Source organism: Chelmon rostratus, chromosome 7, assembly GCF_017976325.1.
Source record: "Chelmon rostratus isolate fCheRos1 chromosome 7, fCheRos1.pri, whole genome shotgun sequence".
Taxonomy (NCBI): domain Eukaryota; kingdom Metazoa; phylum Chordata; class Actinopteri; order Chaetodontiformes; family Chaetodontidae; genus Chelmon; species Chelmon rostratus.
The window spans coordinates 21,228,970-21,242,993 of NC_055664.1; the positions used below are offsets into that span (position 1 = coordinate 21,228,970).

The window sequence follows — 14,024 nt, forward strand, 5'->3', positions numbered from 1 at the left end:
TATACATCTTTAAATGTTCAGTTAAACTGTGCCATAATCATTTTTTGCTCACTATCAGTACATTCCAATAAAATAATTTGTCTATATATTTTTTTTTTTTCTGTACACTTATCTTAAATGCTACCATAAATTGAGAGCATGCTGCTGCCCTCCACACTAAAGACTACTGCAAAACTGGCACAATACCACCACATGACATCACGTCAGGAAAAGGACTTCAGTCACATCGCTGTCAGAGCTGCAGAGTCTCAGCCAACACCTTCACACGGCGCTCGTCCTCCACTGGAGCTGGAAAAAACGGACCAGGAGAAAGACAGCACCGACTTCTGCACTCGTTTCATCTTGTTTTGGTGTCTGACATCATTGTGGTCCAAATCGATCCTTTGGTCCTAAGGATTCTGGGCTTGAAGTCGCCTTGCTTCCACTCAAAGGCTTAATGGAGGCAGCTGGTTGGATGAACAGCAGCACCATCAACAACCAGTGTGTGGTTAGACTCCCTCTGTCCAAACGCACCAGTATTTAATAAGCTTCACACAGATGTACACTCACACTCGTCTCACTTCGCCTGTTCTGAACCTGCGGTCCAGGAGGACAAGAGGGCTCATCTTCACTTTCCTCCTCGATCCCTCGCTGTGGACGGTCGGCGCAGCCTCCCTCACAGGCCCCAGTATGGAGCCAGGCTCCTGCGGTCCCTCTCATAAACATCAGGTATGACCCCGTAGGGCGTCTGCACCATCTTTACAGAGTTTCTACCGAACAGCTTCCTCTCGTACTCGATGAGCTGGCGCCAGAAGCCGCCGTTGGGCCTGATGACGGGGCGGCGGGCTTTGACCCAGGCGTGGGCCTCGGCCAGAGACACGCGGTGATACTTCATGAGGTACGCCAGACACAGAGAGGCTGAGCGGCTTACCCCCGCTGCACAGTGCACCAGCACCGCCCCCCGCTTTCGTCCCACGCTGTGGATCTTATCAGCCACGCTGTCGAAGTACAAGGAGATGGGGGAGTGAGGCATGTCGGCCAGCGGGACCTTTACGTACTCCATGTGAGGCCAGTTGAAGTTGGGGAGCTCGATGGTGGCGTTGACCACACAGGTGATGCCTTTGGACAGCAGCAGGCTGCGGTTGGACGCCACGTTCCCTCTGCTGAGGAAGAGGTTGGGGGTGATTTGCGCGATGCCGCCCAGCAGGCTGCCGTTCTCAGGCAGCAGCCTCGGCACCGCAGCGGGCACCATGGAGCTACGGTGGTGGTGGTGGTGGTGGTGGTGGAAGAAGCCTTGGCTGCGGGAACCCATCGAGGAATCAAGTGGGCTGCAAGAGGGACGGCGAATTGTTTTTAATAAGAGCAAAATCTTCAGGAGCTCAGAGTCATAGTAGTGCAGCGGGACCAGCCAGACAGCTCCTGGAACACACAAACAGATTCCACTTTCAACATGAAACTAAATTAAACAGTTCACTGTAGGCTGAGCACTCAGGCTGACAAATGTACAAACACCTCACAATTATGCAACATCCCCACGGTTTGCAAAGGCTCCAACGCGCTTTCCAGACAGTGTTATCCTGCAGTCTGAGTCTTTAAACTTTAAAAACACCACACAGACGAGACAATTAAAGAGCAGTCGCTGCGGCTGACTATCTACAGACCAGCAGAGACCAGCCTGTCTCTGCTGTACGTCTCTCTACATCGAGGTCGGGCGGCCTCGGTGCTGCACACTGAGACGTGCCTCCCCCTGCCATGTGAGCGCCGACCCCCTGGAGGCATACGCTCACCTCATCTCATGTTCATCCATCCACAACCCACACATACAGATTACATCTCTCGCCTCTCTGCCTATTGCTGCTGTTAATGTGGTTCTGGACTGCACCAAACGGCAGGGTGGAAAGTAATCATACACTGCACGTTCACACCAAAGTGTGCCGATAATATAATTCATTTAAGCACAAAATTTTCCTCATCTTATTCCGTTTTCTTTTTCCAGAAAGGCTGATCTAAATAATCTTCCCTTTATGAGCTGCAGCGTGAACATGAAGACGCCTGATTGTGAAGAAAAAGATATTATTAGGAACCGTAATGTGACATTGCTGGCTGCACTGTACATGATGGAAAAAGCCTCCTGCGCTAATACTTAAGTTATCAGCAGAGAGCCCACAGCTCCAGGCGCTACTGCACACGCTGTTGCACTTGTCGTGCGTCATCCACACCATGTGCACCGGTCTGGCCGGCAGGTCTTTTTCTTTCTTTTTCTGCGACAGTCTGGTTAACAAGACACACGGGTCAACTGCTTTCAACTGGAATTCAACCTGCAGAGAGAAGTCACCTGCTGTCACCTGTGAAGAAAGAGACCGCGGAGACAGACTGGGATTCTTCTTATTAATTAAACTGTAGTTTAATTCAGTTTATACCATTTCAAATCAGTGCAGGCGGTTGTGTATTATTTAGCAAGATAGGAACCTGAAAAATAATCCTGCTACACAAAATTTCAGAGTTTTCTAATGGATTACTGGATAAAGGTCATTTTTTAATTCAAATGGTGATGAAGGGTCACAAGTAGATATTGCCTTTGTTTTAATGGTTGCCTTAAATGTTACCATATCACAAAACGTGAAAAATAAAAACACCAGCTGTCAAATCTTTTGTTTTTCCCTGCTAGATATCCTCTACCTAACAAACAGGTTGTAACCTCAGTTTTTAATGGTTTTATTGCCTAATCTCCTGAAGGAATAAAGAAATTCGCCCATCTCCTCTGCAGCCTCCCTCCTCCTGTTGATCGCAGCTTTGCCACCTCAGCCGGGTCTGCTTCTCTTTCACAAAAAACAAAAAAAAAGATCAAATGGCATATGATGAGTGTGTCCCTCCCTGTTTGTCTGGCTCGCTCCCGGTTGCCAATCACCCTGCACTTTGCCTCTGAAATGGTCGCCGTGGCTGCACCGCACTGGTCGCCACCGGTGACGAGACAACAGTTACAGTGAGCCAGACTCTGAGAAACGAGTCTTACCATCATCCGCAGCAGAAGGCGGCCAGAGATACAGAGATTTCTGCAAGAGGCGTCAAATACTTCATGACAACGAAGTAGGAGAAATATCTCTGACTGAGAGCACCAGTCGACTCGTCAATTAGACTATTGACAAAATATTGTTAGTGATAAAAGAGACTTTGCTGCTTTTCTTTGTCTTATCCGACAGTGATATTTGGGTTTTGAACTGTTGATCAGGACATTTTTCTTCACTCTTTCCTTTTTACTCACAACATGATCAATTGATCCATCTGGAGAATAATCATCGGGCTAATTGACAATGAAATAATTGTTAGTTGCAGCCCGCAACGTAGCACTCAAAGCGTTTGTATGGACCAAATGGAATGTGGAAACAGGAAATGCACGAGTACAAATCTAACAACAGCTGCAGCCTGATAATCAGACAGAACTGCCATTTGTTCTCCACTTCGTCATTCACTCTCACATGGTGTTTATATCAGCCATTTCCTGTTTGTTCAGGGTGTTATCCTGCTCTAATCCATCATTAGTCATTGACGAATACTTCTTCAGTCCACATGGATGCTGCAGCGGTTTGTCGGAGCAGTTGAAGCAGCACAAATCCATATTTTTATGCAAATAAATGGAAAACTTCTTCTGTTTGTAATATGAAAAGTGTACTCTCAGTGATAAACACACAGAGAGAACTGCCAACTGACATTTTAGCCTCTTTCAGCTCATTGTTTTGGTTCCAGCAAAGAAAACACTACAGTACAGTGGGTTTACAGCGTGCTGTGCTCCCCCAAGTGATTCTATTGCTGCGGGTTGAATGCATGCAACGTCAAACTGTAGAAATAAGTCAATTCAGATGTATTTTTAAGTTAGAACAATCAATATAGCTGTGTGTTGCTGCCCTGATCCCACCTACGAAACTCTGATCAGCTCGATTGCAATCACTGACTGTCTTTACATGCACACTAGTTTGTCACTATTATTCTGAATATAACAGTATTCCAGATTTGAAAGGGGTCATATAAACATCATATTTTATTTGGATTTTCCCAATTAGGCCTCAGTCTGAATGGAGCATTTCCGATTAAGACATGTGGGATATGCCAATATTATTCGGGTTTTAGGAGCGTTCTTCACACTGCATCTCAAGTTGGGGTTTTTAACCACGGTTTGCGACACATGGCCTCTTGCCTGTCTTCTGTGTGTGGTAAACAAGCCAACTAGCCAACAGTTTGCCAGGCTGGGGTCAAGATGCATGCACAGAAGAAAAGCCCACATTTCTGGTCAGACGAAGAAACAGGCCTACTTTCAAACATTACGAAAGACTTGGATATCAGCAGGTTTTTGAGATATGCCCAAATATTGCAACCTTTTCAAGACGGTGGCTTATAGAATGAAAAAGGGAGGCTGTGTTTGCTCTGTCGAACAAGTCCTCCACCTTTAGAGGCTTTAGAATCCCATTTTGATGGAAGAAAGCAACAAAAGGACAACATGACGCACGTCGTTACGTTAATCAGAGTATGCACGGCTGCATGTAAATGGGATATTATCAATGTGGAAGATGAGTGGAATTCATTCGCCCTGTAAACTGTCTTTTTCAGTATATGGGCAAAAACCGGATACTTTGTGCTTGTAAACGTAGTCAGCGAGAACACCAGGCTTATCTGAGTCACTGAAAAAAATCTGGTATGTGGGCAGTGATTCAGAGTCTGGTATCAGTCTACAATAACTGTGACATCTTGCTAAAACTGAAAAAGTGAACTACCAACACAAGACATTTTCTGTTTCAGTGGGATGCACAGCTGATGCACTAATTCATGGAGACAGCTAACACACACACACACACACATATATATTTATATACCATCAGCTGAGATAGGTACAAACTGTGTTGCTGTGACAACCTACTGACCACAGTATAAGACAGTCACATCAGCAACATCAACAGAGAGATGAGGAATGTGAGAGCACCAAATAATCCCTGGCCCTCTTCAAAGTACTGATGTACCAGAGCGCCAGGCTTTGCTGAGATTTGCTCCATCCACATGGTTATTTATACCCCGGGCAGGGCAGGAGTGAGGCTGCAGAGAGCGGAGGAGGAGGAGGAGGAGGAATTATGCAGAGGCTGTCACCACAGAAAAATCTACTGTAATGCTGGAGATAGTGGTGATGCTGCAGCTTGCTGTCAATCAAATACATTGTGAGGACTACAAAAAAAAAGGCAGTGAGGAGGGTCAGTGGAGCAGCTTTCCTTGTGTTACTGCACATTCTTACTCTTCCTGTGGCAAATCAACCCAAACGGCATTTCTTTGTCTTCTTCTTCTACGCCGTTCAGAGCGAGCCTGCCAACAGGTGGTCCCCCCCCTCGCAAATCGTCTTACGCATGTCTCTGCTCCCATCTCTGCGGGGAGAAATTCCTCAGGGGTCCGGTTCCACCTCCACTAACGCAAATTGGAAACGTGACCCACCTGCGGGAAAACTAGATCTGACGGCAACGACTCTCTCACCACACTTAACGTCAACCGGACCTGAGCTGGGACTTGGACTTGGCTGAGAACACGTTTCCGCCTAACACTCCCTCACCCCACAGAATGAGATGAGCGAAAGCGCTGAGATAACTGGAAAAGGCACCGGCAGACACGCTGCTCTCAGCACTGTCTCTCAATCAGAGGCAATCCATTTAGTTCAGTCTGAGCGATCCCTGAAAGTGACTCTGCTGCCTGCAGTCGAGATGATAATCAGGAGACAATGAGCAATGACAAGGGTGGTTCTCTTTGCAGGTGGGCTCCTCACATTCATCCAAACGCAACTGGGCGCAGCTTTCCGACCCACAAACGACAAGATCGCTTGATTGTCAGCTGCAAAAGGTCGAGAAGGAGTAGAGTTAACGCGTGTAGAACCAGGAGTGACAAAATACTCTCGAGGACAGGGTTCGGCTTCGGCACCCTCCTGCCACAGCAGCGACTGGGTGCCGCTCACTCAGTCCACAGTGTCACACCTCACCGTGTCGCATGCTGACACGTGTAGCCTACCGCACACGAACAGCCTGAGACAAGGCCACATGTCACGCAGTGAGAGATGGCGAGCGTACACACTGTGTGTTCCTGACAGCGCACATACAGACGATTCCTTTTTCCTTCCACTTCCTCAGACATGTCACACAAACAAGCCTTCTGTGTGGGAACAAACCACCGCTAGAGACAGATAAATGCAGTGACTCTACTTTGCTCTACTTATAAGCAATGAAGAAATGACACGCTGTTGAAAAATCTAATCAGACAGACTCATCGTTTCCCATAATTGCTGCTAGAGGCGGTGAATATCAAATAGAGCTGAAACAATTAGGAAATTTGAAAATTAATCAATAGTTGAATTCATTTTTCAAGCAAAAATGCCAAGGGAAAAAGCATGCTGGCTAATTTCTTTGTCACCTCTGATAAGAAACACACTATCTTTGAGTTTTGAACTGTTGATCTGAAAGAAAAAACAATAGGAAGATGACACCTTGCTTGGGAGAATTTTTTCTCACTGCTTTATGATCACTTAACCGACAATATACCTTGCAGATTACTTGATAATGGAAATAATGGCTGCAGCTGTAATAGTGGACACATGCATCACTAAATGGACATTTCACTAACTCTTAAACTAAAATAACTGCTGCTGTTGAACTTCGGACACTGCAGGCCGCCTCTGTGTGGACGGAAAGCGCGCCACCACAGTGTGTGAAAATGTGGAGCTTTAAGTGAATGACTCCACAAGTTCAATAATTTATGACTGAGCCCTGAATGAGGGCTGCTCCTCTGCGCACGCGCTGCTCGTCCCCGTGCGCGTGACGCGAGCTGTGCGTGCGCTAACAAGTTCAAGTTGGTAATGGGTGTTAAATTAAAAAAATAACAGTAATAAAAAAAAAAGCAGGCTAGGGTTAGTGTCATGCTGACACCTGAAAGCAACACGACCGAATTCAGCAACATGTCTTTAAAGGCATCGTAGAAGTGAGGCGGCAGGTGCGCTCGTTTCTTCAGTTTCACCCATCTTACATCATAAAACTGATCAGAATAAAACCTGCCCAGTAAATAGCTGTAATATTATTTGTTCAAATATCAGCGCTTTGTTTGATTTGGGTCAAATTGTGGTTGAGTCAAAATGACGCCGATAAACTGCCTCCATCAGATGTAAAACTCAACTTACCAGTCGACTCCCGGCCAGAGATGGAGGTTTTCAAAGCGCCTTCACTGCCTGCACCGATCCGGCAGGCTGCTCCCACACTCCGGACATACACCTGCAGTCAGTCCGATCATGCAGACGGCCAGCGGGATGGCGAGAGGCCAGATGCTGGGAGACAAACCGCGACACGCAACAACATAATGTGAAAGTCAACAGAAATACGAGCCATCGGTGCATCCGCCTGCTTCTCCGCTGCCAGGAGCGGCGTGTACAGAAGCGCTGCCTTTCTATGAGGTGTGATCAGTGCCGCACGCAGGAGGGGGCGGGAGGGCCACGCTCATATATGCAGGTGTGTCCAGGCGTTTCTGATGGAGGATGCAACTTAGAGTCGAGAGTCTGTCTAAGCTTTTCAGGTGTACTTTAGATGGTCCTGGATGGTTCCTGCAGAAAATATCAGTCAAGCTGCAGAGTGCTGCTATTTATCACAGGTTAGAAGGTTAACCAGCAAAACTAGCCAGTTAGTTCTCATCTTTGAAGGTTTCGCTCTTGTTAAACTGAAAAAGCTGAATATAACCATAAAGCTCATCTTTGTGCAGCTTGCTGAGGTGGTTTCAGAGCATGGTGTCCTTCGCACCGCAAACTGGTGACCCGAGCCGACCGCCCTCTGAGGCCGGAGTTACTCGATGGTTCGTGAGAACAGCAGGTCCTCTGAATGTTTCCATAATGAGTCCATTCCACACTCGAAAACAAAACTTCATGAAGCTGCACAAAGGTGAGGTTTCTGCTCTATCTGAGCTGTACGGTGGCCCTGAGAGCCCAACACACTGCAGCTTAAGAAAATACAGGCAGACACAACACAAGTTAAGAAACATCTTCACCAATTTGACAACACATGTGCAACAATTATACAATCTGAAAAAAGTGATGAACATGAGCCACCACAAACATTTTTCATTTTCTAAGACCACTTCAGGCTAGCTGACTTTAACGACTTCATGAGCACAGACCATTAAACATGGAGGTAGTCTCTGCGACTACTTCTGAGGAGCAAATTTGAAGCTCAAACCGCCAGCTAATCCAAAAATGGTCAAAGAGGTGGAGCTGAGGCAGGCTGAATAAAGCCTGGTTGCAGAAACCTAGCAGCTAGCTGTCACTCAAAGCAGCCATGCGCATAATGATGCACAACTTTAAGCCTCGATATAATTAAAAATGTTATTTATATAAAAAATCACCCCTGCACAGTTGTCATGAACTGGGAAGGTAGCTATAGAGAGCAGAACAGTTTTTTGTACCAGGCTGTAAACATGTTTATGTCTTCTGTCAAGTTGGCCATTTTAATATGGGGTCTATGGGGAATGACTCTCTGTTGGAACCAGCCTCCGGAGGTTGCTGCTTGTTCATGGGTCAGAAACCATGGCAACAACAAGTGTGTCCCAGTTGTGTTCATCACTATTTAGTCTCCTCTGCTAGCTGCAGCATTTCTGTGTCAGGTTGTGCTTTCTGTTTTTGTGATGGTTTCTCTGTTCTCTCCTCACTTTGCAGTGTGCTAACTACACACAAAGCTGCAAATTAAACAGCTTTTTATCAACATTTGACTGTCATTAATCTCTGTCACTGTAGTCGGCTGTGACAGAGATTGAAATGATCTTTTTGATCTTTGGTTGAAATTGCTGAAGTCAGGTGAGTGGATGTACAGGTTTGAGAGAACAAGCACCTGTCATACAGAATCTGTAGACAGTCTGCTTGTTCTTTCTCCCTGGCATCAATTACTCTTCATACCAAAGCGATGGGAGGATCAAGCACCTCCCAAGAGCACAATGCTGAAAATTATTGGTGAGCTGCAACTACAGAACAAACAAACCTCTTGTCTATGAGTAGAATCATCAAAGCCTGACTGAACTGCATCTTGTTGGCTTTCACAGTTCTGAATCTTTCCAAACAAGAGGCCATTTGTTTTCCTCAAAATGCTGCTGGTGCTTCTTCTCAGAGGTTAGTGGAGCGCAAACCGTACAACTGAGCACATCATCAGGGCAGTAGACACTATTTTAGAAACACAGAGGTCATGAGTCCAAAGTCCCCGAGCTGAAACCAACCCACTTACATCATTTTTGACTAGCTTCCAACAAAACGCTGTAAAAAATTAATATATTTTAAGAAATCCGACTTCCCAATTACACATAACATGAATGTTGTTTCAAAGACTCCTCTATGCTGATACCCTTTATTTTGTTTTTGACTTAAAACAGTCTGAATCACACATTCAAGCACATTAGACCCTCAAAATTCCCAGAAATACTGGACATCTTGGTGTCCTCAATGGTGCAGCACTGCTTATCGGTTACATTCTCCTTTGAATAAATACATTACGCATTTATTTTCAGACAGATAAGTTAACTATGATAGACTGACCGGTGCATAGACAGCTATCTTGTCAGAATTCAGTTTAAAAAGCTGTATTTTGCAGCGCAGGTCTTACAGTACTACAGTGTATGGAAACATGACCTGCAGTTGGTACAATAACTCGGGCTGCAGCATGCATTCAGCGTCCTGGTGTGCTGTTTAGCATTAAGACACTAAACTCCACTGACACTGATGTCCTAATAGGACCTAAAGGTTTACAGACCGTGCAAAAGACTGATACAGTAGCTTAAACTTCCAATGTCAGCTGTCTATTTGACCGCCTGCAGAGACCTCTGTGATCATGTTTCGGGTCTTGAACTTATAAAAGCCTGAGAGTAAACTCAGAGCTGCAGATGCCATAAACAATGCAGGATCACACTCCGCTGTGGCTCAGGCAATATGTTTCCATTGCAGTGTGCTCCTGACTTGAAATCTAATTCTGTGCGCTTGTTTAGCGCACATACAAATACACACATTACCAATTTAAATGTTGCCCTGGCTTGGCGGACCACACGCGTATATGGAAAACAAATATACTGTCTGTTCTTTAGGTCTGCTATTACAAATCTCATTATGCCCTGCCCTGGAGGAAACAGCCTGATATCCTCGCAGACCTCGAGACAGCGAGACGTTTTGACCGTCTATATGGCCCCAACTCGGAGACCTTCAAGACTGCAGCTGCATCTGCCGCCCTCAGTGAATATATCCGTGTACAAAATCATAATTAGACATGCCTTCCAAAGTCAATCCTATTTCAAAGGGCTCCTGGGGGAGATATTACGCTATCCATAAACCCGTGGCCCCTGCCTCAGAGTCACTCCTAATTACATTCCAAATTCAATCAGCTGGAAACAAACAGCAGTACCAGGCGGCACAACCACAAACTGGTGTGAGGGTGACTGTTTCTGCAGAATGAGGGAAGAAAAGGAGACAGCTGACGCTGATTTTTGACCCTGGGCTTGAAATGCTGTACACCCTTTTACAGCACAGGGGAGAGATAAGAGCTCATGTTGATTGAAGCTCACCTGATGAATGTTTAAAGAGACGAGGAAATGGTGACACAAAGCGTCTGCGAACGGAACGAGCAAGGAGTCAACGTAAAAAAAGACGAGGGGATGATGGATGTTGAAAAAGTTGTAACCTTGAATTAGAACAGTGAAAAGCCAGATGGATGGAGAGATAGCGAGGGAGAGCGATAGAGCTGCAGGCTGGAGAGACTGTGGTTCAGACTGAAATGTCAGATGAGTCAGAGGCATTCTGGGAAGACGCTCCTGTTTAATATGGCTCCACAGTCTGCCATGGAGGCTGAAAATTTACAATGACACCATCACCGTAATAACAAGCACCTGCAGCCACGTTCTGAAGGAGCTGTCTGCTCCGAATGAGCGGGTAGTGACATTGATTAACCCTGACTGCCTGTAACACAAGATAACTGATGGGCTTGACAGCGCGGAGGGTGCCACAGTGATTTAACCGTAAAATCCCTTGCACATCTCTCAAATGTATGGACCCTCAATAACTTGTGCTGTCCAGCCACGGCTACTTATTTACTCTTTGTGAGAGCCAGCAGGGATCTGTTAATCCAAACAGTAAATTATGAGCACAGTGGACCCGCTCAGGCTGCTAAAAACCACTAAGGGAGAGTGCTGGCGAATACTTCACTTTAGAGTCGGCGTCGGAAAATGAGAGCTGGATCAGAAAATCACGCTTGTGTCTGGAAATGCTGGCACAAGCCGAGAGTCCGGCCTGAGGAGCGTGTGATCGGAGCTTCAGATTATCAGAGTATTTGTGTCGTCTGCTAAGTTGATGAATGACTATCCCAGAGAGAGTCAGCCAAAGTGTGTGAAGATGCAGTGTAAACGTCCAGGATGATCCCAGGTGGCTTGTTTTGCTATTCTTATGTCAGTCAGTGTAGATGTGTGTGACTGATGGGTCGGGGGGCCGTAAGATGAGGAGAGTGGAAAGTGTTTTGTGGTCGGTGGTGGTGGAGATGCTCGACCGTGCAGGAGGAGGAGAAGGAGGAGGAAAGGGGGGGGGGCTGTCTAAATAAAGTTGCTGCTGATCCCACAGGTGCCCCCGACGCGCCAGCTGTGACGGCGGTAAATAGACACGGGATCTAAGTGTTTGCTGTGGCAACATGTGAGAAGCCTCGGCGCAGCATGGAGCCCCCCTGCCCCCGCCGCTCTGATCAGCGCGGCTCTGACATCAAACAAACACATTTGCTGCCGTGCAAAAGGAACGACGGCTCAGACACACATCCTGTCAACATCCATCCACAAAGGGACAACGAAATACAGTGGAGGTTATCTCATCGTTGTCCATTATTATTATTATCATCACTGAGTGCTGAATGGATTGCATTTACATGCTGCCTTTCTGTCATGATAGTGAGTCAGTGAGAAAAAGCACGTACACAGAAGGGGGTGGGGGTGGGGGGTCTGGTTAGTCACGACTCCTCTGTCCAGCAAATGAGCACGAGCAACGGGGCGAATGTGTCTTCTCCCAGACTTCAGTATGAAACAGACCTGGTTGCCAAGGTAACCTCTTGTGTTGATGGGTTCACCTCTGTGTTAATCACTACCCAGCAATAATGGCTAAAGCAGGGGCAGGTGGGTCTCTCTCTCTCTCTCTATACACACACACCCATATATACATATACGTATATATGTATATGTGTGTGTATATATATACACACACACACATTATATATATATGTGTGTGTGTGTGTGTGTGTGAGTGTTGGAGTTTGCCCTTTCAAAGAGGGTTACAACAACACAGAGCAAATATGTTGAAGACATCTTTTTCCCTTTTCCCTGAATAGCTGCAAAGTTAAAAATCAATAAGACACCGGCAGAGGAGAAGCTCTAAAACCAATGGATTGATTTTTCTCAGGAGGGTTGTGTTTTCCTTTTAATTCCCAAAACTTGCTCCTCTAAAAAACACAAACAGCTCCAACATTACGAGAGAATATGTAACTGTAACCATGCAAATCATTAAATGGAGATATAATTAACTGCAAACTGTCACAAATCTTAGTCGAGATCACATCATTTCCTCTGCATACTGTGTGCCATCCTTCCTCTGTTTTCTGTAGAGTAACAACTAATTAATCCTGATACAGATTATCATTAATTTCTGTGATCCTGATTATCTGCCGATCTTGTGAAATGTGTTAGAGATTTTTTCATCATTGATAAAAATAACAGCATTCAGCTTCTATCGCCTACATACAAAATGACTGTTGCCACTAGCACAGCACTGTTTAAGACAAGAGGGCTTCCTCTTCTGAATATCATCAAGCAGTCAATAACATGAGGGCAAAACCAAAATAAATATATAAAAGCTTCCATCTCATCATAACAAGAATAACATTTTTGATCATTTTCCCACCTGAAAAGCATTTGTCTGTTTCTTTTAATTGACAACACAGAGTCCTGGCAAATGAGGGAAAAAATAATTAATCCTGGTGCAGATTATCATTTCATCACATGACCCTGATTATCCATATTTCCGCTGAGACGTTTCAGATTTTGAAAGACAGAAAACTGTCAGAATGAGCCTGTTTGAGTCTCAGCATAACATTAACATCCACACCTGAGTTTCCTCTTTAAGGAAGTCCGCAACAATGTACCTTTGCAGGGAGACTGAGACCATCAGAGAGCAGGAGGCAAACAGTGTGTCGAAGAAGACAGCGTGTGGGCGGGTTGAGAAATGCATCTCTGCACACATGCAGAGCGTTGACACTAACATCTGCTCCATCTGCTTCTCCTGCCTTTACAGCACAGACTCCGCAGTGACAGAGGGGGGGGGGGGGGGCGTGACACAACATGTGCTGGGTGAAACAGGTGAGGAGTCTGCTCATCCTGACTGGCAATATGAGACATATTCTAGATGGTGAATAAGTACGCCATTAGTGCAGCGTCGAAAAGGTAGTTAACTCGTGACCTGAGAGTGCTACGTCTTTTCTTTCGCTGCACTTGAATCAGACTTGTGCACCTGATTTGGAAATACTAGGTGAAAAGGAATTAGCACAAATTGATTTCAAAGCCAACAATGAAGAGACAGAAAGAAGAATTAGAGGGATATTTAAGATTTAATATGAAGAACAATGTGATTGTGGACTGAGTTAATCACCTATGATTTCAGTAAGAGCCACAATTTGGTAAAAGACTTCCCCGATACTAGTTAGGGTACCTTCCCATAGATGCACTTCTCTAGTTTGTGGACCAATCATGTGCGTCACCTATATCCATCACTGACACCCTTTACTTGGCTAATGCAATGACTATATTATCCATGGCTACATGTGTCAAAACTCCATTGTGGTTAGTTCACTGCACACCCGTTTGATCCACTGCCACACCACAGTTGGATGTTTTCGTTCTACTGCGACATCAGAATTGGACGTGTAATTGCATAATAAAAAACTGTGTGGTTGCTTCCTCGTCAGTCATTTGTACAGCGCATCAGTTTGTTC

The 14,024-nt window shown here is 45.6% G+C and overlaps 1 protein-coding gene across 1 annotated transcript; it reads right to left on the reverse strand.

Moving 5' to 3' along the window:
• Positions 1 to 655: 655 nt before the first annotated feature.
• dusp14 (dual specificity phosphatase 14) lies at positions 656 to 7,267 on the reverse strand. The gene is made up of 2 exons (XM_041941289.1): positions 7,172 to 7,267; positions 656 to 1,398 (listed from the first exon to the last, which is right to left on the reverse strand). The coding sequence occupies exon 2, from the start codon at positions 1,289 to 1,291 to the stop codon at positions 656 to 658; it is 636 nt and encodes a 211-aa protein (XP_041797223.1). The 5' UTR covers positions 1,292 to 1,398; positions 7,172 to 7,267.
• Positions 7,268 to 14,024: the final 6,757 nt, after the last annotated feature.